Source organism: Schistocerca piceifrons, chromosome X (assembly GCF_021461385.2).
Source record: "Schistocerca piceifrons isolate TAMUIC-IGC-003096 chromosome X, iqSchPice1.1, whole genome shotgun sequence".
NCBI lineage: Eukaryota > Metazoa > Arthropoda > Insecta > Orthoptera > Acrididae > Schistocerca > Schistocerca piceifrons.
The window spans coordinates 401,877,465-401,901,630 of NC_060149.1; the positions used below are offsets into that span (position 1 = coordinate 401,877,465).

At 39.2% G+C, this 24,166-nt stretch overlaps 1 protein-coding gene across 2 annotated transcripts in view; it reads right to left on the reverse strand.

Annotated features, from left to right (window-relative positions):
* Window positions 1-24,166, reverse strand: part of LOC124722057 (putative inactive tyrosine-protein kinase Wsck) — a 207,604-nt gene that overhangs the window by 84,521 nt on the left and 98,917 nt on the right. For both annotated transcript variants that reach the window (XM_047247252.1, XM_047247253.1), the window contains exons 7-9: window positions 21,758-21,974; window positions 12,415-12,707; window positions 2,332-2,433 (exon numbers count right to left, since the gene is read on the reverse strand). In XM_047247252.1, coding sequence (XP_047103208.1) covers window positions 2,332-2,433; window positions 12,415-12,707; window positions 21,758-21,974 — 612 coding nt within the window. The remainder of the gene's footprint in view (window positions 1-2,331; window positions 2,434-12,414; window positions 12,708-21,757; window positions 21,975-24,166) is intronic.

The following is a 24,166-nucleotide window of genomic DNA, read 5'->3' on the forward strand; positions in this document are numbered from 1 at the left end:
CTGTAAGGTGACCATTCATCAAATGGCATTTTCAACAATGCAGGTAACATAATAGGAAGTACACTATCATGGTGCTGAATGTCCAGAAAATTAAATGCTAATAATGAAAATTGATTCAGCTACCGATTCTCGCACTTCTTTTTTTTTAGTAGATTTTCATCCAACTAGACATCTGTATCAGTGGAATAATATCATAGACGGGAGGAAGATTACAAATGGTTCAAATGGCTCTGAGCACTATGGGACTCAACATCTTAGGTCATAAGTCCCCTAGAACTTAGAACTACTTAAACCTAACTAACCTAAGGACATCACACACACCCATGCCCGAGGCAGGATTCGAACCTGCGACCGTAGCAGTCCCGTGGTTCCGGACTGCAGTGCCAGAACCGCTAGACCACCGCGGCCGGCAGGAAGATTACAGTTTAATGTCCTGTCAACAATGCACACATCATGAACAGGGCATAAGGTTGGACTTGGGAAGAAAATAGGCTATGTCCTTTCAAAGGGACCATTCCAGCAATTGCCTTAAGTGATTTAGGGAATTCACAAAAAACCTAAAACTCGACAGCCATAAGGGGATTTGCAGTGCCATCCTACTTGTCCAGTGTCTTATCAGTGCATCATTTCACTCAATCACAGTACCTTCTTTACAGTTCTTCTTACAGTTCTGCCTAACTATTATTTCTTACAATCCCAGCTTGTAAAACAAATTTTATAGACCTGGTGCCAGAAGAGTCATTTTAATCAGGTACTCACCGTAAACTCTTAATAAAGTAGCCCACATGCATCACAGTGGCAGTAAGACTTTAGAGAGTGTATGTTCCACATGTCTGAGATCTTGTCTCTTACCCCTTTTGTGATCATCTATCATTTGTGGTGCTTGCACACATTCTGATGACATCACGGTAATGTGCTGAGCGAAATTGTTCCATAAGAATATGTGCAACAGGAAATAAGCATACCAGTTTTGGACTGAGGCCATATAATGAAAATACATGAACTGGACACTATCAGAAATGCTACTTTGACAGATAAAAGATGGCAAATTTTATGCATTAGTTAATCACTGAAATCCACAAAGTCGAGAGGTTGCAATATTGGCTGTATGTCCGAACACTGGTGAATGTGTAAATGCGAATGTGATGCCTTCTTCACATGTGCCACTGTTGTTTTAATATAAGACTATATCTGTACTATGAGGCATCTACAACCAGGTTACATGTAGTTATGAAATATTTATGCCACACACTATTAAAAGTCAGAAGTCAATTTCACTGTCAACAACTTCATAAGCTAGGCCACCTGACCTGTCCTACTTTAAGTGTCCACTTTTTTCTGAAACGTCCCAAAAGGCATCTTCCAGATAAAATATGACATGGGACTAATTTTAGTATGTGATTTTTGTCAAATATTAGCAGATGCTTCAATGCAGTTACATGTGTGATGAGCTGTTAAATGAAGAAAAAAACCACAGAAGCATGTGTTACATGAATATGTAGGAGAAATTTATATCACATAAAAAAATGAAAACAAGCTAAGCTACTCACAAAGTGTACATGTAAGGTCAAAGGCAGATTAAGAGCTGCTTAAAAGGATGTCAATTGCGATCAGGAATTATGACTTGTTCGCTGTCCACTATCCTAGCTCACAAGAAATTTTCTTCCTCATTTCCACCCTACAAATTGTTAGCTTAGTACTTGTTTCCATTTGCTTCTCTGGGGCACGATAGGACTTTCACTTCTTCCTATATTTGGAAATTTGTGGTAAGTTTTTATGGGACCAAACTGCTGAGGTCATCAATCCCTAGGCTTACACACTACTTAACCTAACTTAAACTGACTTATGCTACGGACAACACACACCCATGCCTGAGGGAGGACTTTAACCTCCGACGGGGGAATATGCACAAACCATGGCAAGGCGCCTTAGACTGCGCAGCTACACCGCGTGGCCTCCTTCCTACACTCGATGCAGCAATATAAGAGTTCCAACAGCTGGCAGTGCTGTTGCAAGCTTTCAAATATGAAGCACAAATAGGTGCTAGCAGTACTGAATCTATGTGACTGAAACAATAGTCGGCTATGAAGCTGCAGCAACACAGCGGCATTGCCATAGTGACATACAGATCGGTTGAGTCATATATGCCGAGTATACCTTAACTGTTGAGGCTCTTTGTCACATGGATTATAGTATCTACAATTGTTTTCAATATTTAACATTATTAAAATCAGATGGTTGAAATACAAATTTTGTTGGGACTAATGTGAGAGAGACTTTATAAAGATATGATGGCAGACAGAGATTGAGAAATTTATTTAGCTCACTTACAATTCCATTTTTTGTGTACTGGGCAATTCCAAATCCACAAACTTTTGGTATCATTCCATCAGCCATTAAAATATTTCGCGCACACAACTGTTTGTGTAAAATCTGAAACAAAAACAAATGAAATTTAACTTGGAAAATCTTAAATTTAATTACTGTCAACTAACTTTCATATGCAGCTACACTTCAAAGGTGTTGATTAAAACATCATTTACTGAATTTAATGGCTAGTAATGGAGAAAGATCTTTAACTGCCGGTACATAATCTAACAAGTGCAAAAAATTATACACGAGAAACACAATATTTTATCATTTTCACGCATGTCTTGCAATTAGTAAAGCCTGATTCACACAATACAGAAATATGTAAACGGAAAAGTTTATCGTAACAATTGTAGCATATCATAACAACATGTTCACAAGTAAGGCACTGTTATTTAACTTGAGACAGAATGATTTTTATGTTAATTTTTATTATATATAATAAGTTGGAACTTAAATAGTGGCAACACTGCTGTGGTGACACTATGCAATGGAATCTACTATTGTCGCTGATAGCACAGGTTGCTGACATACCTACCTTACCTCCGAGCAAACGGACTCTGCTGACTCATGTCACCAGCGTGCACGCAATTGAGGGAAAAACAGTCACTTGTGAGCGAGCTGTCTAACGTAACGGTGTGACTATGTTTTCAAACACTGGTTGGAACATGGGCCACATGGTAGGAGCCAAAACTGAAATGCCAATCCAATGAATGGCGTCATTATGGGTCGCCGTGAAAGTCGAAAGAGCGTCAGAGCCCCAGTATTGTGAAAGGTATGGTGATTCTCGTGTACGACTGTGATGGTGTTATCCTAACACATTACATTCCTCCACGGCAGACCGTCAATGTACAGTATTACTGTTCTTTTTTGGAGCATCACTTGCAGCCAGCTTTGCGAAAGAAGCGATGACACTTTCTGCGCAACCCACCCATCAATTTGCATGACAATGCGTAGGCACATACAGCACAAGCTGTGGCTGCTCTGTTCAATCGATGGGACTGGGAAGTACTGTACCATCCACCATACTCCCCGGACTTAAGTTCTTGTGACTTTGATTTGATTCCAAAAATGAAGGAACAACTTCGTGGCATTCGCTTCAGAACTGTTCCAGAGATTCAACAGGCAGCAGACCGCTCCATTCGCACTATCAACAGAACAGGCTCTGCTAACAGTGTACTATGCCTTCCACATTGCTGGCAACAGGTTCTACACAATGTTGGTGAAACTTTGAAGGACAGTAACAGGTGCAAACATGTAACTCTTTTGTATCAGTTGTGAATAAATAATTGCCACTATTTAAGTTCCAACCCTTGTATTTCAAACTCCAGTCACATTACCAGTTCCATCTAACATTGTGTGTACCTCTACAGGCCCCTTCAGTTGATGAATTACTATGTAATGCATTCCTACAATCTGATAACGAATTGGTAAAAAGTTCAAACTGGTACTGACACCATTTGTGTAACTTGAGGTTCAAATGGCTCTGAGCACTATGGGACTTAACATCTGAGGTCATCAGTCCCCTAGAACTTAGAACTACTTAAACCTAACTACCCTGACGCAGGATTCGAACATGCGACCATAGCGGTCACGGTTCCAGACTGAAGCGCCTAGAACCGCTCGGCCACACCGGCCGGCTGTGACTCGAGGCTGAAATGTACAATTTTAGAAAACTTACAAGACAGTCACAGTGCTTCACTAAAGCAGTATTTCTGGCATGTGTAAGTTTGTGTCCTATGTTAATGTTTGAAGATGAGTGGGCCTTTTTTTTGTTTGCAATACTTTCACTTTCTCTCTCTCTCTCTCTCTCTCTCTCTCTCTCTCTCTCTCTCTCTTTAGAATTACATATCACTAATAGCAGGTGGTCAATTATGAAACGAAAAAGTCTTTGATAACTCACCTCATCAAAAAATTGAGTCTGACATACATAAAAGTTGAGATTAAACACATTTCTTCTTCACAGCACCTCTTATTCCAGGGGCAACATTTTACTCGGAAAATTATAACATGCACAAGGTAAAAGAATAACATACTGCTTTTATTACACTGTTTTTCAGTACTGCATACTCTAATGCATAAATGGCCCATTCAGGGTGTATCAAAACATACAACCAAATCTTAAGGACATACTTCTCACACATACAAGATGACAATATGTTAAATGGACACAGATCCAGACACACTTTATTTCCATGTCAGTACTCATTTTCTACACCTCTTAATGCACAACAGAGGAACCAAAAAGGCTTTTTTATGGAATACTTCACATTAACTGCTAGAAGATGGGCCTTTATTAGTGTGACAAAACATGCACTTTCAACACAAGAGAACTCCTCATTTCATATGCATACTGGCTTCTAAATAATAGGTTCTGCCAACCAGGTTTACATCTAGCATGTGGCCAAACTTCAAGCATCACATGCCACAACCAGCCCAAGTGCCTGCAAGCCAAACAATCATCTGTACTTGCCTTTCATGTTAGTAAGCTTTCCTGTCACCAACAGCAAGTCAATTTGTTGTCCACAGTATCTTAGGTAGTCACCACATGAGGTGCCTTGTTTGCTGCCAGCAGAGCAAGCATCTATGAGTGTGGTGTTGCAATTGCAGACACTATTTTACCTCCACAATGCCCGATGCTCACTAGCAGGTTATGCTGTAGCCATTACCTAGGGAGTGCACTCTCAAGTTACACCAACTACTGCCATGGTTTCTCAATTAGAGTCTCTTTGTGAAGTGTCCTGCTGTTCCGACACTGACCTCAGACAAAGTTGTAGCCAGCCCGCCAACCTGGGACTACCTTCTATGTAATAACTTGGAGCTGTAAGTCTTCTTGTCATTGACACGCATAATTGGCCTCAACAATCAGGTATCCAGAACATAGTATCATGGCCAACTAGTGTGTTTGGATTCAGAGACCATCATTTGACAATGTGGTCTTTCAGACTTAGACTTTCTGTTACTTTTCCGTGAATTTGTGATTCTGTAAGGTACACTATTTGTACTTTGGTTATCACAACTGGAAGTGTTTCATCAAGAGAGATTTGAGGAAAATTACTTTCGTGTTCAATCCGTGTCATTGTTTCAAAAACAAAAAAAATGTACTTTTATGTTATTATTAATAAACTTGTTGTGGTCTCTTTACCTGGGTGTGAATCTCTTCATATTGACCTCAGCAACGTATATACCAAATTACAAAACATATGGATAGGAAAAGGTGAATGAATTCTTTCCTCTACATATTCTCTGGACCCCAAACTTGATGTGTTGAGGTATTTGAGAGCTTTCGTGTATTAAATCCCAGTATAAGATGCAAGATTCCCGTACTGCAGAAGGCTACCAAACCATATGCAATCAGCTCATCTGGGATTTAATGTGATGGTCAGCTGATGCATGTATCAATGCTAATGGAGGGCATTTTGTACATTTCATGTAAGAAAGAGTTTCATGTGGTATGCTAGTACGTTCTGCGCACTTTTCGTCATTAATGTACTATGAACAGTTACAGAAAATGAATTCTAACATTAAAATACAGAGCATCTAGACCCATATCCATGTACCATATTTTCCTAATTTATGTGTGACTAATGTGGCCATGCCTTTTTGTTACATTTTACATAAAGAGTGAATACCTGTAAATTCTCTCATTCCATAACATAACAACATATTGTGCAGATAAGCGACAGAGCATACAAGTAAGAAACAAACCAGTTCAGACTCAATTACAGTACTCTTTTCTACAGCTACTACCTACAGTACAACAACATAACAAGATACCAGAAGAAAGGTTGAAATATAAGTACACAACATTACATCCACTTGAAAATTTATATGCCAACACAAATTATAGAGGCATTAGTTATATCAAGATCTTTTTGTATAACATACCACAGTCTTACAGAAACTTGTTTTACAGTTTCATAAAAGGCATGGAAAACTGCCACATGTTCACAGTTAGCTACCATGATATTCCAGTTCAGAATCTCATGACAATCTTAAAACCGAATATTTTCAGAGGACTTTAGATCAAATTATTATGGCAGTAAGTTATGTACATTCAGCAATTTTCCCAAAATTTGATGCAACAATTAATAAAGGAGGAAGGGTTTTAAGCTCACAGCTCCTTTTATGTCTAAAGCTATGTCCTGGTTCAAATATGGCACTATAACTGCTGAAATGACTATTATATCTCCATCCAACACCATTGAAGATGCAGGAATGTTTGAACTGAAGCCAGATGGGGTGCAGTTGGGCCTAGGGGATTGGGCACATGCCAACAGGGCCATTGTTAGAAATGGCTGCACTGTGCAAAGTCTCTGGTGAAAGGAAAATGATAAAACCACCAATGTAGCAAGCCAAAACAGCTTTGTCTGTTCTATTAAGGCATTCGTTATGCACCAAAAATTGTTTGCCCCTTGCACTGGTTTATAATAATTTTGGTTCTGTTTACTGGTGGTACTTTTATTGATACTTGGCAACCATGTGCAAATAAGACTAGTGACTGATCACTCACTCTTGTAATGAACTTAAATGGTTCACTTAGCAATATATTCAATTGGTGCAGAGGACCAAGACACGTGCATGAACTAAAACATCATGGATTGAGAAGTACTGATGTGGCAACAAAAGCTACAACTCCAGAACAAAAACTGCAACAGCAATTGACACTGGAAAAACAAGAGCAACAGCAACAGCAGCAAAAACAACAACAACAACATCTGGAACAGCAACAACTGCAGTACAATAAGCTGCTACAACACCTGACACAAAAGATAGGCACAACACGTTCACTCCTCCCCCCCCCCCCCCTCCTCCCCTAGAACCCCCCACCCCCCCTGTGCCCATACAACTTTCTCAAGTTTCAACATGTCGAAGGAGAGCTGGGAAACTTATGTCCGTCATTTTTTGCTATATTTCCAGGTAAGTGATATTAATGACCCTATTTGTCAAACCAAAGCACTATTTTCTTATAGTAATGAGTACATAAGGTGGACTAAAAGTTGTAACCTCCTGTGCACCCTAGTAGTTTGTCATCTTTTGATATATGCACTTTGCTGTCTGAACATTATGGGCACCAAGTGCATTTACTACCTGCTCGCCTACTATTCAATCAGCACCATAAGAAAAGTGGTCAAGTCTTACACATCCTGCATGGCTGACTTACAGAGTCTTAGTTGGCAATGTAGTTTTAAATGTCAAGCCCATGACATACAATATATTGAACCTTTGATCTGAAACATAGTAATGGAATCTGTGCCTAATCACAGAGCAGGCACCAAGCCATTAAGCAAATCAGGTCCAAAACTTAGAGATGTTCTAAAAATTGCTCAGTCATTTCAGATAACATTGGCAGCAATTAGAGCACTGACAATGGCATCAAATAAGGTAGTATCCAGCAACATTGTTTCCAGCAAATCACTGGATGAAGATAGTTCATTCTCCAGTGCCGACACACCATCATAGAACAAAGTGACAACATACACCACAGTATAGAGAAGCAGCAGCCAGTACTAAAACCCCATCAACACTGGTAGGTACAAAGTTGATTCCATTCAGCTGATACGGCTTCAATTAAGCACCAGTCCATCACCAAATTGTCAAAGACCTGTTTCATATTAAACAATGTAGTGTAAATCATGCGAGTCAAGCCTGGACTGTTTTGACAAGCATAGCCACAAACAATGAAGACAGCAGAACACATTATTCAATGTGTGCACCAAGAGAGAACACCTGACCACTGTTTGTATGGTCCACTGAGTGGCAACACCAGAACACAATGTCACTTTGCAGCATCAGGCTGGTGCCCATAGCGGATGTGGGAACTCTCAGTCAGTTATTAATCCTGCTGGGCATCATCGCTAGCAAAGCGCAGTTCCAGGGAGATGCGAGATTGGCAGTGTCTCTCATCAGTTCTGACACATACGAGCATCCGGGCCTTGCACCGTTCCAATCAGCTCAGCAGTGAGTGATTTCACACAGAGAACAAATGATACCACTACAAGGCCATATTATGGTGCAACCTAAGTACAAAAGCATATGAAGAACACTAATTTCCTTAGTAGTAGCTTCACCTGTGCTCCTAACATTTTTGCACCTGATGCTTTTTTGCTGTTTGGTTCCAGGTTAAGAAGAATAAAAATCTAATCCTGCGTTCCATACTGCACAATGATCTGGCAGCATTATGTCAAGATTATAAACAATTACAGTATTATGAAAAGGATAGATTACTACTCGCCATAGAACGGAGATGATGCGTCACTGATAGGCACAACAAAAAGTCTGTCAAACAAGTAAGCTTTTAGCCGAAAAGGTCTTCATCAGAATTAGACAACACACACACATACACTCAAGCAAATGCATCTCTCTCTCTCTCTCTCTCTCTCTCTCTCTCTCTCTCTCTCTCTCTCCCTCACACAAACACACACACACACACACACACACACACACACACACAAAAAAAAAAAAAAAAAAATCACAGTCTGGCTGCCAAATCCTCCACTCAGTCACAGCTTTACAGACCTTGTCTAGTGCCAGTCACCATATGGAAGTTAGTAATAATGGAACTGTTAGTCAATTGAACCCATTAATGATCACAATTAAGAAACCTAATGGGTCTATATGTATATAAGATCTAGCACATGCTTATTTGTAGTTGCCATTTGACATGAAAACTGAGCAGATCCCTGTAGCAAATGAGGTTTATGAAATGTATAGGTACTACAGATTACATTTTGGCATTACAAGGGCAGCAGTCACATTTTAAGGGTTCTTGGAACAACTCATCAACGGAATCCCTCAATGTGTAAACTACCTGGATTATCTTTTAACAGGGAGCATATGAGAGTACCACCTTAAAAATTTACAAGCACTCTTTAACTGGCTCACTTCTAACAGGTTATGCTATAATTTGGATAAATGTAGTTTCTTTCTTAAATACGTAAAACACATTAAGTAAAGTAGGGTTCAAATCAACAGTGAAATAGTGTCGTCAAAAAAATCTTCCATGTCCACAAACCTGAAACAAATACAGTACTATTATTTCTGGGGAAAGTAACACATAGCAAATTCATACCTCAGATGATGTATCCCCTCAACTAGCTATGCAAAAGAAGTGTGAGTTGATAGTTGTCTACTGTTTTCCAGGCAGCTTTCACACATTTAAAAAAGTGCTTAAGGTATGTTCCCTGTCTTTGCAACCCCCTGCCCCAATCCCCATAAGTTAGCCACTGATGCATCACAGCAAATTATTAGGACAGTATGGTTATACAAAAATGCAGATGGCACCAAGCAACCAATTTTGTATGCCTCCAAAATGTTATCAGCAACACAGGCAAACTACTCACAAAGAGAAAAGGATACACTGGCTGTAATTTACAGAGTGAAAATGTTCCACATTTACTTATACAACATGAAATTTAATCCAATCATAAGTCACATTACTGTTCATCTTGTTCAACTATTGACTGAAGACCCCATAGAAATCAGCATGACAACAGTGTCTCACCCTTTTCTTTAGCAATTGGCATTATGACATACACCTCCAAGTACACTAACCTGGATGTGCTGTCTCACCTACCAGTGGGGCAAGACAAAGAATTGTTTTTAACATGAATAGAACTAGATATATTTCCCACCATGAAGTAGCCCAATCAATGGGGCAGAACACACTAATTCAAAGACTGTTGTTGCTGGTAAGACATAAAGGGCCAGTGCAGTTGCCAAAAACAGCAGATCCGACATATCACAGCTACTTCTTCATTTGATACTGTATAAATGCCAGGGGCAGTGTCCTCATGGTGGAAACAGAAAACACAGAAAGTCAAGCCCTCTTTCCATCCTCGCTCTGGACACACACATCCTCCAGCTATTACACCGACTCCAAAGGGGGTGACTCACATGGCTGTGTTGGCAAGTTGCCAGACACTAACAAAGAGAGTGTGAGGACAATCCGTTTGTGTCCAACATGAGCCCAGAATTGAGCAGCTGTACCACAGCAGTTTCCACCATAACAAAAAACAGAGCACACTATGAGGGCTGTTGCATACTGATTATGTCAGACAATTCAAAGGTGCAGTGTGGCTATATGACCTCAACATATACCTACACCACAATATGGGCCCTAATGAGCATATCTGCCACAGAGGGAAGAAAGTATGACACCAAACTATCAGCCAATGGCTGACAATATGTCTCATCTAAGGTTGACTGGTTGTTCACTGTAATGGCATTTCAAACCTGATCTTTCCTGCATTACAGCCAGCATCTAACTCAAATGATGAGCAGCTGGTTAGAAAATTCACAATCCAGACAACAAAAATGATGCCAATGATGTCATTTTAGGAAGTCTCCGGGAGTTTCCCTTGCATGATATTGATCCACCCCCATCGATATCCACTGTCTGCAGAGATATTGCAAATGACGCAAGCGCCATTTGACAGCAGGCCTAAAGCGAATGGCTTGGCAAGGCCCAAGAATGCCACAAAGCATGTGAGGTGACACTGTGTGTCATCAGGGATACCAATTATTTTAAGACACAACTGGCCAAAGCTGGTCATGCTGCTCCATAACAAGCTGCAGCTGCAACAGCAAGACAACACCATGCCCCCTAACAGCCACCATATAAGGCCTCCAACTGCCCTGCCCCTAACCAGGCTCATACGTCATACCTGCTGCTCCCTCCTCTCTCTCTCCTCCTACGTAATATTATGACTTCTATCCCGATGCTCAGTCTGCACAATGGAAACAGGATACCCTTGATGAGTCTATGGAGGTTGAGCTAACCACAATGTGACCCCGTAACTAGTGACACCATACATGCTCCTTGAGGCAAGGTAAATTTCAGATAGGCAACTTATTGAAGCTCATGACAGGTTACAGCCCAGAGATAGTGAAGCCAGATCCCAGCACTGAATACCTGAAAAGTGCTGTCCATACTGCCACCCTTAGGAGAGGTAGATATCCCACCTACCATCACACTACCAGACCCTACCACCATCCTCCTTTCATTCCCTGGTGCCAGAACCATTGGCTGGGCTACCAATGACTCCAGAAGAGGCCATCTGCCCATTTGTGCACACAAAGGGAGAGGTATGTTATTTCCCCATCTGGCAAGTTATTTAAAACTGATGGAAATACAGAGAAATCCCACCAAACTGGGATATCGCTATGGACTGTATATTGCATACCCCTTCAGAATGGGGTCTAGTGGATACAGTGCATGCCAGCAGGGCCCATCAGCAGAGACTGTTGCATCGGGCAGGCCTCTGGTGACAAGCTGCTTACATAACTGGTGGTACAGCAGAATAAGACCAGTTTGCTCTTTTCTATGAAGCCATCCTTTACATGCCATAAACAGTTTGCCTATGATGAGCCTACCTTGTATTTGGTATTTCACTATACTACTGACTGGACTGTTTACACTGGTACAAGGTGACTTCAATCTTGATTAATGGTTGTGAATTGGCTCACAAATAGTGTGGTACATTTGCTCACCCTGGACAACCATGTGAGGACTAGACTGATTACAGTAAAAGTGCTTTCAGTGGTTACTTTTGTATTGATCCTGTTACTGGTGCATGCTGTGGTATATTAACGAAATAGTGCTGCCTGTGCCTACTATTACGTCAGCTGTCTCAAGCTAAGTACATGTGAGACAAATTAGTCCATTATCCTCCCAACAGCAAAGAAGCCACTAGAGAACTGAACACAAACAGATATAAAACTACGACAAACACTTGTTGACATCAAAGTATTTGGACTCTGTGGCACTTATTAAGGATTCATGTAAAAAGAAAAGCAGCTATCTAAAACATTTATGTCATAAAACTAGAGGCCAAACACAGGACAAGTTCCAAATATTGAAGTATTTCTTTTATACTTTCTTTAAGGAAAAACTCTAAAGGAAGAAGTAACACATCTAGACAGCTACACATATTTCATTCAAGATGGTTGCCATTGCTAGTAAAGTGGCCGTATTATAAACCTGAGAATATTTCTATTGTAGCCAATATGACTGCAAAGAGCATTTCAAGAAGTACGTCTTACCTTCCTAGAGGTGAGGTGATCCATAGCATGTGCAATACCAACAATTACTTCGAGAATGTGTTGCTCAGGAAGTGAACATATTCTTGATTGGGCTTTTTCCAAATGCTGCTGCTGCCTGCTTTCCAGCAAAATGTCTTTCAGGGATGCAGGATGATGCTCCAGTACAACAAACAACATCTCTGGGGTTTCACATAGTCCAACTAAATGGACAACATTCAGGTTTGTGCCCACCCTAATTAAAACATCTAGATCTTTCAACATGTTTTTCCTCAGACCTCCCTCAAGGGAAACATCTGAAACATATTTATTGAACCATTCATTAAACTCATTATGCAAGGCCATATGAGTAATAATACCAATATTTACTGGTTTTCTCCATTACGAGAAAGGAAGTTTATAATGTAAGGAAGTATTCTTCATCATCATTAAAGTGAAAGTTACTGAAGGCAACATAAAACAACAGACTGTTTAATTTAAGAGTTAACAAAATACTTCACATTTTTTTGAAATTTCAGTGCCAAAAGTGTGTTACAGTTGTAATAACTCTGGTAAGCAAATCTTACAGTAATGAGGAAAACATAGCACTTTTCTTCACCATGAGAATGTAGAGTTTAAGGTGCTTAACATAAATGATACTATGCACAACACATATTTTTCCTTACCTCAGAAACTAGCTTATGAAATGTATCTGGTGTGGAATCTTTTGGAATCAGTAAGGGTAATCAATATAGCATATGTTAATTAATACCTACCCCATTTTTATGCACTGTTTAGCTACAATAATGATTCTCTTTGTGTACAACAACTCCAAAACTTCTTAGTGTGCTATACCAAACTAAATATATCTCAGAAAGACCTTGCTTGGTAAGGCGAACTCATCTAACTGTAAAATCACCAACAATAGTGCCTTACGGAAATGTTTCTAACTTAATCCATGAAATAGCACTGTCTCTCACGTCTAGGAACTTTGCACCTACATTAGTTTACCTTATTGTCCAAATAATGATTACAAAGACTTTTTACAACCTCCAGATCTGAACTGTCTAACATTGGGGAAAACATAGCAGTACGTCAGTGATTTAGACAAGCACGGTTCATTGTACCACTTATGCAACTAATTGTTTCTGTGTCAGCCTTTACTCTAGTTTTAAGAAATAGACTACATCATCACAGCCACCTCAAAGAATTATTATACATTTGGGTTCGGTGAACAACTGGGTTGCCACATATATCAAATTTTATTGACTGTTAGTGCAGGTAATCCAATTGTGAATTTCTTACTCTGTAATAAGGATATAATAGAGGGAAACATTCCACGTGGGAAAAATATATCTAAAAACAAAGATGATGTGGCTTACCAAACGAAAGCACTGGCAGGTCGATAGACACAAACAAACACAAACATACACACAAAATTCAAGATTTCGCAACCAATGGTTGCTTCATCAGGAAAGAGGGAAGGAGAGGGAAAGACGAAAGGATGTGGGTTTTAAGGGAGAGGGTAAGGAGTCATTCCAATCCCAGGAGCGGAAAGACTTACCTTAGGGGGAAAAAGGACAGGTATACACTCGCGCACACACACCCATATCCAACCGCACATAAACAGACACAAGCAGACATTTGAGAAGGCAAAGAGTTTCGGCAGAGACGTCAGTCGAGGCAGAAGTACAGAGACAAAGATGTTGTTGAAAGACAGGTGAGGTATGAGCGGCAGCAACTTGAAATTAGCGGAGGTTGAGGCCTGGTGGATAACGAGATGAGAGGATATACTGAAGGGCAAGTTCCCATCTCCGGAGTTCTGACAGGTTTGGTGTTAGTGGGAAGTATCCAGATAACCCAGACGGTGTAACACTGTGCCAAGATGTGCTGGCTGTGCACCAAGGCATGTTTAGCCACAGGGTGATCCTCATTACCAACAAACACTGTCTGCCTGTGTCCATTCATGCGAATGGACAGTTTGTTGCTGGTTATTCCCACATAGAAAGTTTCACAGTGTAGGCAGGTCAGTTGGTAAATCACGTGGGTGCTTTCACACGTGGCTCTGCCTTTGATTTTGTACACCTTACGGGTTACAGGACTGGAGTAGGTGGTGGTGGGAGGGTGCATGGGACAGGTTTTACACCACGGGCAGTTACAAGGGTAGGAGCCAAAGGGTAGGGAAGGTGGTTTGGGGATTTCATAGGGATGAACTAAGAGGTTACGAAGGTTAGGTGGACGGCGGAAAGACACTCTTGGTGGAGTGGGGAGGATTTCATGAAGGATGGATCTCATTTCGGGGCAGTATTTGAGGAAGTCGTATCCCTGCTGGAGAGCCACATTCAGAGTCTGATCCAGTCCCGGAAAGTATCCTGTCACAAGTGGGGCACTTTTGTGGTTCTTCTGTGGGAGGTTCTGGGCTTGAGGGGATGAGGAAGTGGCTCTGGTTATTTGCTTCTGTACCAGGTCGGGAGGGTAGTTGCGGGATGCGAAAGCTGTTTTCAGATTGTTGGTGTAATGGTTCAGGGATTCTGGACTGGAGCAGATTCTTTTGCCACGAAGACCTAGGCTGTAGGGAAGGGACTGTTTGATGTGGAATGGGTGGCAGCTGTCATAATGGAGGTACTGTTGCTTGTTGGTGGGTTTGATGTGGACGGACGTGTGAAGCTGGCCATTGGACAGATGGAGGTCAACGTCAAGGAAAGTGGCATGGGATTTGGAGTAGGACCAGGTGAATCTGATGGAACCAAAGGAGTTGAGGTTGGAGAGGAAATTCTGGAGTTGTTCTTCACTGTGAGTCCAGATCATGAAGATGTTATCAATAAATATGTACCAAACTTTGGGTTGGCAGGCCTGGGTAACCAAGAAGGCTTACTCTAAGCGACCCATGAATAGGTTGGCGTACCAGGGGGCCATCCTGGTACCCATGGCTGTTCCCTTTAATTGTTTGTACATCTGGCCTTCGAAAGTGAAGAAGTTGTGGGTCAGGATGAAGCTGGCTAAGGTAATGAGGAAAGAGGTTTTAGGTAGGGTGGCAGGTGATCAGCGTGAAAGGAAGTGCTCCATCGCAGCGAGGCCCTGGACGTGCGGAATATTTTTATCTAAGATTATTGCAGTTATCACTCCAGGAAAATCGCAAACTGTTGCTTATGCACCACAACATCCAATTTTGTTCCTTGGTTCATCACATTACATATATCAAAGTTCTCCTATCAAACAAAGAACTGTCAGGAGAAACCTACAGATACCTGTCATCTTTGAGAAAGCAAGTCCACAGATAGTACAAAAGCAACAGATGTATACTGTGAGTTCTCTTGGACATCATAAAGTATGCGTAAATTCATTGACTTAGTTTATCTAATTTTGTAACATTCATTTTTAATGACCACCATACATAATATGACCCAAATAAAAATAACAAACTGTTAAAGTCCCTGTCCCCACTTTTATGTTACAAAAATTAACACCAAAGATGATATTCTTAATAACTCTGGGAAGCAAATTTTACAGTAATGAGGAAAACATAGCACTTTTCTTCACCATTTAGATTTCAGTTGATTGGCAGCTCTCCATTTGGATCTATTACAAACTAACTCCTCCATTTTGGCATACTTATTGGCTCACATTACTTACAGCCTTTTTTACAAATGCCAACTGAGGTGTTCCGTTTATTATGTGCCCCATCCACACGTTGTCTATGTTCAATTGTTTCCCACAGTAGTTTTGCCTCATCACTTCCTTTTCCTCATCAATTCTTTGATGGACTATCTGGTTTGTCATTCTATCTGTCCATCTTAGCTTTAACAGAAGTCTCCAACATCATAATTAAAGGCATTTCATTTCCTGTATGTTTCGAATCCACACTTTGCACCCATAGAGTGTTATGCTCCAGATGCATCTTTTAACTTGTTTTTTCGTCACTTAAATTTTTATATTTTTTTAATGACACATTTTCATTTTATTCATAAACACTAGTCATAATGTTTTAATTGTGACATCAAATAAATTACATTATAAACTTTTTTCCTTACAAGTACGTGCCTGGAGGCCTGGTACATACTGAAACCCCACACCACAGTACATTCACTAGGGGAACTGAAACAAAACAGCACAGCCCACTGATAAAGTGAAGCTTTGTGTAGTAATTCATTTTTGGTAGCAACGGAAATGTTGTAGCTGTGTCAAACCAATCCAGGTGACTTCTTTAACTATCTGGATTGGCTTGACACAGCTGTAATATTTCCACAGCTTCCAAACACAATTATTGCATAGTTCTCCTTTTATCACTTGGCTGCAGTTTGTTTGGCCCTGATAGTGACAGGTAACAGTACCGTTGCATGTGGATTTCAATGTGTACCAGGACTGCAGACATGCCAGCAAACAAACAAAAAATTTATTATGAAATTTTTTAAGGTGATAATGTAAACTTTATGAGTATCCCTCACAAGTCCACTCCCTACCTCTTTGTTTTGTATCTTATTTATTATGATACTCACACCACAGCCTATTAACATAGTGAATTTTCTAAACATATGTTGAACAGAGTGTAGTGATGCATCGTATGACAATGTACCACAATTCAGTTTTGCCTCTTCCATGGTATATGACAAGGGATGTTCCATAATTTCTCTTTTATGCATATTAATGATCTTTTTAACATTAGTAGCAAGTTTAACATGATAAACTACAAACTTTTTGTTTGTAGCACAAGCACTGCAGAGACCATGCAAAATTTCTGTGATGACAGCTTAAATATTCGAGGAAATAGGAGAATCAAATTGGTGACTTCCAGTCAAGAGTACTGAACTAAAAAAGTAATGGTATGGAGTAAGGCTTTCAACGGAGAGAAGAGACCCATTTGCGATGTATGGCAACAATGATTTCAAAGTGCAGTTTGGGTTTTGTAAGGAATCTTTTGACTTGCTGCTCGGTATGCTGGAGCCATTACAGGGTGTCTACGTGGACAAGAAAAAAAAATTCCTGGATTTCCCGGATAAAGACACGATTTCTCCCGGATGAAATTACGTATAAAGCGGGTGAAAATACATCCATGTTAAGCAACAGTATACTTTCCCTGGGAGCTGTAAAACCTATCAGTCCTTTGAATCGTAAAGGTCTTATACCGACGGAGGACGTCCCAGCACTTTAGAAAACGAAATCCAGGAAAAACAATAACATTTGGAAAGATGTTTGATGCAAGACAATATGCACAGAGTTTATTTTCGTATTGCGAAAGTATACACACAAATTCCACAAATTACAGCACGGTAGCTTCGGAAACTCTAAAATAGACATTGCGTTGAGCGGTGCACTTTTGTCAGCCAGTCATAGCTCATGTCACGTGATCTCGCTAGCGAATGACGGCAGTTATTCAGAGCACGAGGCCTACGAGAAAGACAGGCCGCGGCGCGTACGTTACGAAGGTAGGCCGAGCTCGCTCAACTCAGCAAAGTGCGTTTCTACAGCAGTTAACTCGTAAGTAGATGCGTATGTACGAACGAGAATTGCATCGTCTATTGGCATCCACTGTTATTAGTCCTACAATGATAGGAAGTCCGTAGACCTACTAACAGGCTCTAATTTGGCAATTAAAATCGTGCCAAAATAATTATCAGTTGCGTAGAAAAGTCGAGGTGTTCTGGCATGAAAAGACTTGTGACATTACTCAGTAACACATTATGCACATTTTTTTGAAGGTCAATTACACTTTTTGCCATCGATCGCATAATTTTTTATCTATGTAAGAACAACATTAAATATGAAAACTAACTTGAAGCTCGGTCTTTTTTTAGTGTGTGTTACACGTTAAGACATATCAAATACTAATGTGCCGGTAAAATTTTAAATAGTGGCATAAATGACTTATCTTCTAGGCCTGACATTTTTCAAATGGCTGATCCTCAAAGTGTTACGTTTTGAATGAGAGTTATAACGCCCTGTGATTTAAGAAATTCACTGCACATTCTCACACGTAACATAAATCATCTTGCGTGGAAATTTCCTTTGAAAGTAACGCATCTCAAGCCACTATTCGTAATATTTACTGGTGATCTGTTAGAAATGTAAACAATTGTGACGTCACGCACATTGAATGCACGTTACTTGTTACGGATGTACTGCATAATCTTCGATCTAAAACCTTTAACACTTTATGGTGTCGGCAAACTGGTCTGTGCATTGTGTAAATTACCCATTTTCTATGCAACCAAACTTTTATTTTGGTGTTATTCCCTGATTTATGTTTCATTGCTGCAGTATTATTCAGCAGTAGTGGACTAAAGTTCTTTGTCAGAGTATCAGATCTCACACGTCAAACCTACAAAACTTTAACTGAAATCTAAAACAATGAAAAATCCCAGAATTCTAAGAAATTCCTGGGTTTTTCCCGGATGAAAAAATTCCCGGGTTTTTCCCGGATCTCCCGGGCCGTATACACCCTGCATTACTGTAGCATAATTCTGACAGTAACTGTGCTTTGTCTCCTAGGTTGCAACTTCTTTGTGGACTGTGAATCTTCCACATTAGTGCTTTTCATATCGTAGCAGGGGACCTCATTAACACCCATCATACTACTGCTGGAAGAGCTTTTGACAGTGTGATAAACAGTTTAATTCCTTAATACCACTGTATGTGTCCATGACACAGAAGCAAGAAAATATATCAAGGAATAAAAGGAAATTCTACTGAACTGACAGATTCCTGAATGTCACAGGGGCCGCAGACGGTGAGCATATACCCATACTTTGTCCTTCTGGAGCACAAGCAGAACTATACATAAATTGCAAGAATTTCTTTTCTATCAATACAAAAATCATCTGTGATGCCAATATGAAGATTTTGAATGTAGTAAGCCACTGGTCGGGTTTCATGCATGATGCACGCGTCTGAGACAATAGCACAGTTGCTGCAGAATTTGAAAATTGGCAATATGATTGGTTGCTCGTTGGAGATAGTGGGTATCTTCTCTCCAAACATCTGTGTTCTGACCCTACACAGAGCCAAATGATGCTACAGTAGAGCTCATTTTTCTTAACATTTAAATTGTCCTTAGCTACCTCCATGTTTCTATTAGCTCGTATCTCAAGCTGGGGGGGGGGGGGGGGGGGGGGGGGGGGGGAAAAAAGAAAATGTATATGATTCCACTTAAATAAACATGTGTCATCAACAATAATGAATCATGGCAGCTGCAGTTGGCAGCAGTAAGGATTGAACAATAGATTCATCAATTACTACCACGTTTCTTTTTCATAATACACCAATCTTATCATTAATACAATATCATTTAATTTCTTTGAATTTTAATAATAATTTCTAGTATAAATTAGGCTAACACAATATTATTGTCAAAAGGTGATGAATAATGTCTGCCAACAGCCAATATAATCTGAGAGGAAAGAAAATGCACATGCCAATAGTGTGTAGAAATGGCTTACTTCTTTGGTAAAAAGGCGTTACTACTTTAGTTACAACTAAAGAAGTAAGAAATTTAGTTCTCCAACATTACTAAAAGAGATTATTATATGGAAAAAGTTTACTAAGGCAGTCCTCGCTAAAGAATTAAGAGTTACTACATGAGTAATTTATACTAGTTTAACGCTCACCACCCTAAGACATGGGAAGAAATTACATCATTGTCTAATGCCTTTAAGAATTCTAGCCCTTTTTCTGTATTGCTCACCTCTAGCTATTTGTTCTTTGTTTGGTTCTTTAATTATTTTTCTGTGCTCATAGTCTACCTTGTTATTTTTAGAATTTCTGTTAGTTTTTTCCAGATGACAGTATCTAATGCTTTCAAAGGACAGATGAAACTTATATAAATTTTTCTGTCAGCTCTAAAATGTTCTCCAGCTGTTAATGCAAAAGCTTAAGATTGCTTCTACCATGCCTCTGCCTTCTTGGAAGCCAAATTTGTCTTCAGAAAAATAAGCTTCAGTTCTATTCTTCATGCATCTATGTAATTACTCTTGCTAATATTTTTGAATCATGACTTAGAATGCTCAATGTCCAATGAAAATAATAAACAGATCAGACATTTAGTTTCTTGATCTAATGCTAATAACAATTCACATATTATGCTATCAATACCACAAGTTTTATTATTTTTCATATTATCTAATGTTTTTCAACTGCTGTTTTTGTAATTTCAGGCCTCATTTCGACTAGTTCGACTTCTTCTGACTTTGCTATGTCCTTCAATTGTACTGGCTCACAATACAACTCTTTAATGTATGGTTTCTGGCTATTAGCTACAACTGGATCAAATTCCTTTGTTGCTTGTGTTTTCCAAAATGATTTCTTAACAGGTTTTGTTCCTTAGGGTGTACAGTTTTCATTGATTTTGTCACATATAGCTTGTAACTTTCTTTGGCTTTTTTGTTTCTCTGTTAACTAAATTCCTTAGTCTACTGTATTCTGTGCGATTTTCTCCTTTGATTTTCTCATTGTTTTATTACTAATATGATGTGAACATTTACCAAAGGTTTCCTCAGTTCTTTTACTGGGAGACCAATTGTGTGGTTTGCTACATTTACTACTACCTATTTTAGATTTTCCCACATGTGTCTTTAAGTAGCAATTTTTCTGTATTTCAACAGCTTCCTCTGTTACTGTGTTTAATTTATTTATAGACCACCTCACAGTTTGTACTTTGTGTTTACAATTTCTTTTCGTTGCAGTTTGCATTGCATTGTAACTACATTATGGTCACTGCATATATCACCTCCAGGGTATGTTTTAATTTCACTGATTTGGTATCTGAGTTTATACCCGACCATACTGCAGTTAATATGAAATCATCGTTTATCATCTGGTTTCATTCATAGCTTCTTGGGTAATTTTGAAATAATGTCCGAGATTGTCAGCTCCTTTTTCAAGCAGAAGTCAGTGTGTCTTTAACCACTCTGATTTCTAGTCCCTAATTCATGGTTCTGTCACTTCAGTTTCTTCTATGTCTCCTACCACAGCATGCTAGTCGCCTGGTATAATAATTGCAGAACTTCATCTATCTGTTCATTCACTTCATCTATTTCATCATCACTACATCCAGATGTAGGAATTATACTCAGATGACAGCTAAAACAAGTGGTTCTTTCACTTAACAGTATTCTGTCATTATACAGTAATTAGTTTTAGCACTTCTTCCCACTTACCCATAGTATTACATAGCATGAAATGACAAAAAAAGACTACAGAGACAGCATACAGCAGCACATAAATTAACTGCAGTTACAATAACACCACCATGCTCCTTCATGTTTTAGTAATTTTGACATGACAAGTGCTTGTCACAATGAAATGTCTTCTAACTTTAAATGAATAAAATTGTAAATACTATAAAACGTAATGAACGGGTAGTAAAAATACATACCGTCAATAGTATGTATAGCAACAGGCACTGGGAACCCTCTCTGCTGTACAGTACCCTTGACAACATGACCATAGGTGCCACTACCCAAGACATCAGTCTTCACTTCCAGAAAGTTGCGTGGTATGTTCCACACCTGTTGTTTCAGCTTTTCATAATGATTTGGTCGTTCCTCCTCCTCTTCTGGCACATAACCATTGTGTATGTAGCTGTTGCTTTCCTTTAAACAGAAGTACAATTTTAATTACATATATTTCTTGATGAGAAGTAAAATGAACAGGTGAATGCAAATACACACACACACACACACACACACACACACACACACACACACACACACACACACACTTTTTCTCTACATTCAAGAACAGCTTCGAGCTCCACCACACTCATCCATTTCTTGTATTAATATTCCACACACTTCCTTATCTACATATTTCCTTAATCTCGTCCTCATTAGTCCAGAATCCCACATAAATGAGTGACAAAATACATACTGGTTATACAAAAATGACTTGTGGATTCTACTTAATATTGGCTCCTCCGTCATAACAAATGTGGAAAAGACACACTATACTGAACAAGAACAAACAGCACAATAACAAAGGGAAATCACAAGTATATTAATAGTTTGGCACACAGACTCCTTATCATATGCTGATTTTTACTGTTGCTGTTATCTCCTGTGCAATCAAATTTATATTCAAGTTTGCCAATCTAGACAGCAACAGGTACAACAACAGATCATTGTCCAGTGCACGTGTATAAGCACTAGTGTTTCTGTAGGCGTTTGATGCCCACTTCTGTTTTGGAAGATTCATTTCTTTCAGAATTTACACAAACAATGGCATAGACATCACAGGATGAGATGAAAAATAACACTTACCGTCTCAGGAAGCATTTGCCCCATGACTCTTATCCATGAGAATCAGATATCAAATCTCTACTCGTGTCTTTAGATTTAGCTTTTCCACAGTTTCCCATAATTCATTTCAGGCTAATATAAGAATAATAATTTTAATATGATAGAATTGTTGGCCTTCCCCATCTCTGTCAAACTCACTTTAGAATCCTAAAATAGCTTCCTGAACTTGAGATGTAGGGCCAGACTGTGCTGAATGCAACTAATCTTAATATGCTTGGTCATTTAACACACCTGAATATAAGAATAAAGGTAGCTGCTTAAGCAGTTCATCAATGGTTATTTTCACAGCACATTTCACTTTGATAATCACTTTTTCCTGCTCATATTCCTTCTGTTTCCTAATATTTCTAACTGCACTGTGTTGCTGCATGACAAGGACAAAACTGGATGATGATATGCAAATCTGCCTTCACATAGTATTCATAAACCTTGTTGGAATTTAAGTGTTTGGTTACCTGACATGGAGAAACACTCTCAATGCATGGTTTATTTTGTGACCCAGTACTTTCTTCTAGGTCCTTTTGAATTTCAAACATGGAAAATGTACCTATACCCTTCCTTCCTATTTCAGCACAATAAAACAAAACAGAAAAGACTGGGAGGACTGCTGGAAAGGATGAGAAAGCTCACTACTGACCCATTAAAATCGGCGAGTTTTTGCTGCAAATGAGTTTCAACAAATACAGCAGGGACTGTGCAGTTATTATTTAGTTTCAGTGCCTATTCCTTTCTTTAGTTCATCACTCAACTTTAATTTGACGTGTCTTTATACCAGTCTCCACTTTCTTACGATTTATATGCTGTCAAAATAGCTGCAACGTTCCAAAATCACAGTCAATGATGGTCACTAAAGAACACCCAGAGCTCCAGGTAACTTCAACACTTGAAAATGTACACAATATTTTCATGAAAAATTATAACTGTGTCTCTGCAAATGAACTTTTACTCAATTTAGATAAGATACAATATATGACATTCAGTACTGCACATGGCCTGACCATACTATGACAAATAATGCATGAAGGTAAATCAATAAATGACACAGAATATTCTAAATTTTCTGCAAATCACATGTTAAAGATATTTTTAAACATCTAAGCTCTACAGCTTCCACATTATAGATAACTATGGTCAGGAAAATTATGTGAAAATGAAAACAGGAAAAGTAAAGTGAAATTAATGGTTTTTAGTCAAAGCAGTGATTTTATGAGATATTGCAAAATTTGTAGTTTTGCTGCATAAAAATGTTATAAATCTGAGGACTAGAGTTTACTAATATTCGTAGCTGATAGTTACTGAACATTAAAACTGTATTATGACTTCTAATCTCCTCAAGGAGACTTTTGTGGTGCGTATACAGTGTAACCTTGATTTTACATTCTCTGATTTTATGTTTTCACACTTCCATGTCATAAATTTGTAACCCCTGTGAAAAACCCATAAGGTCAATGCTATAAATTCCATGATTTTTCATTTCTTCCTAGTAA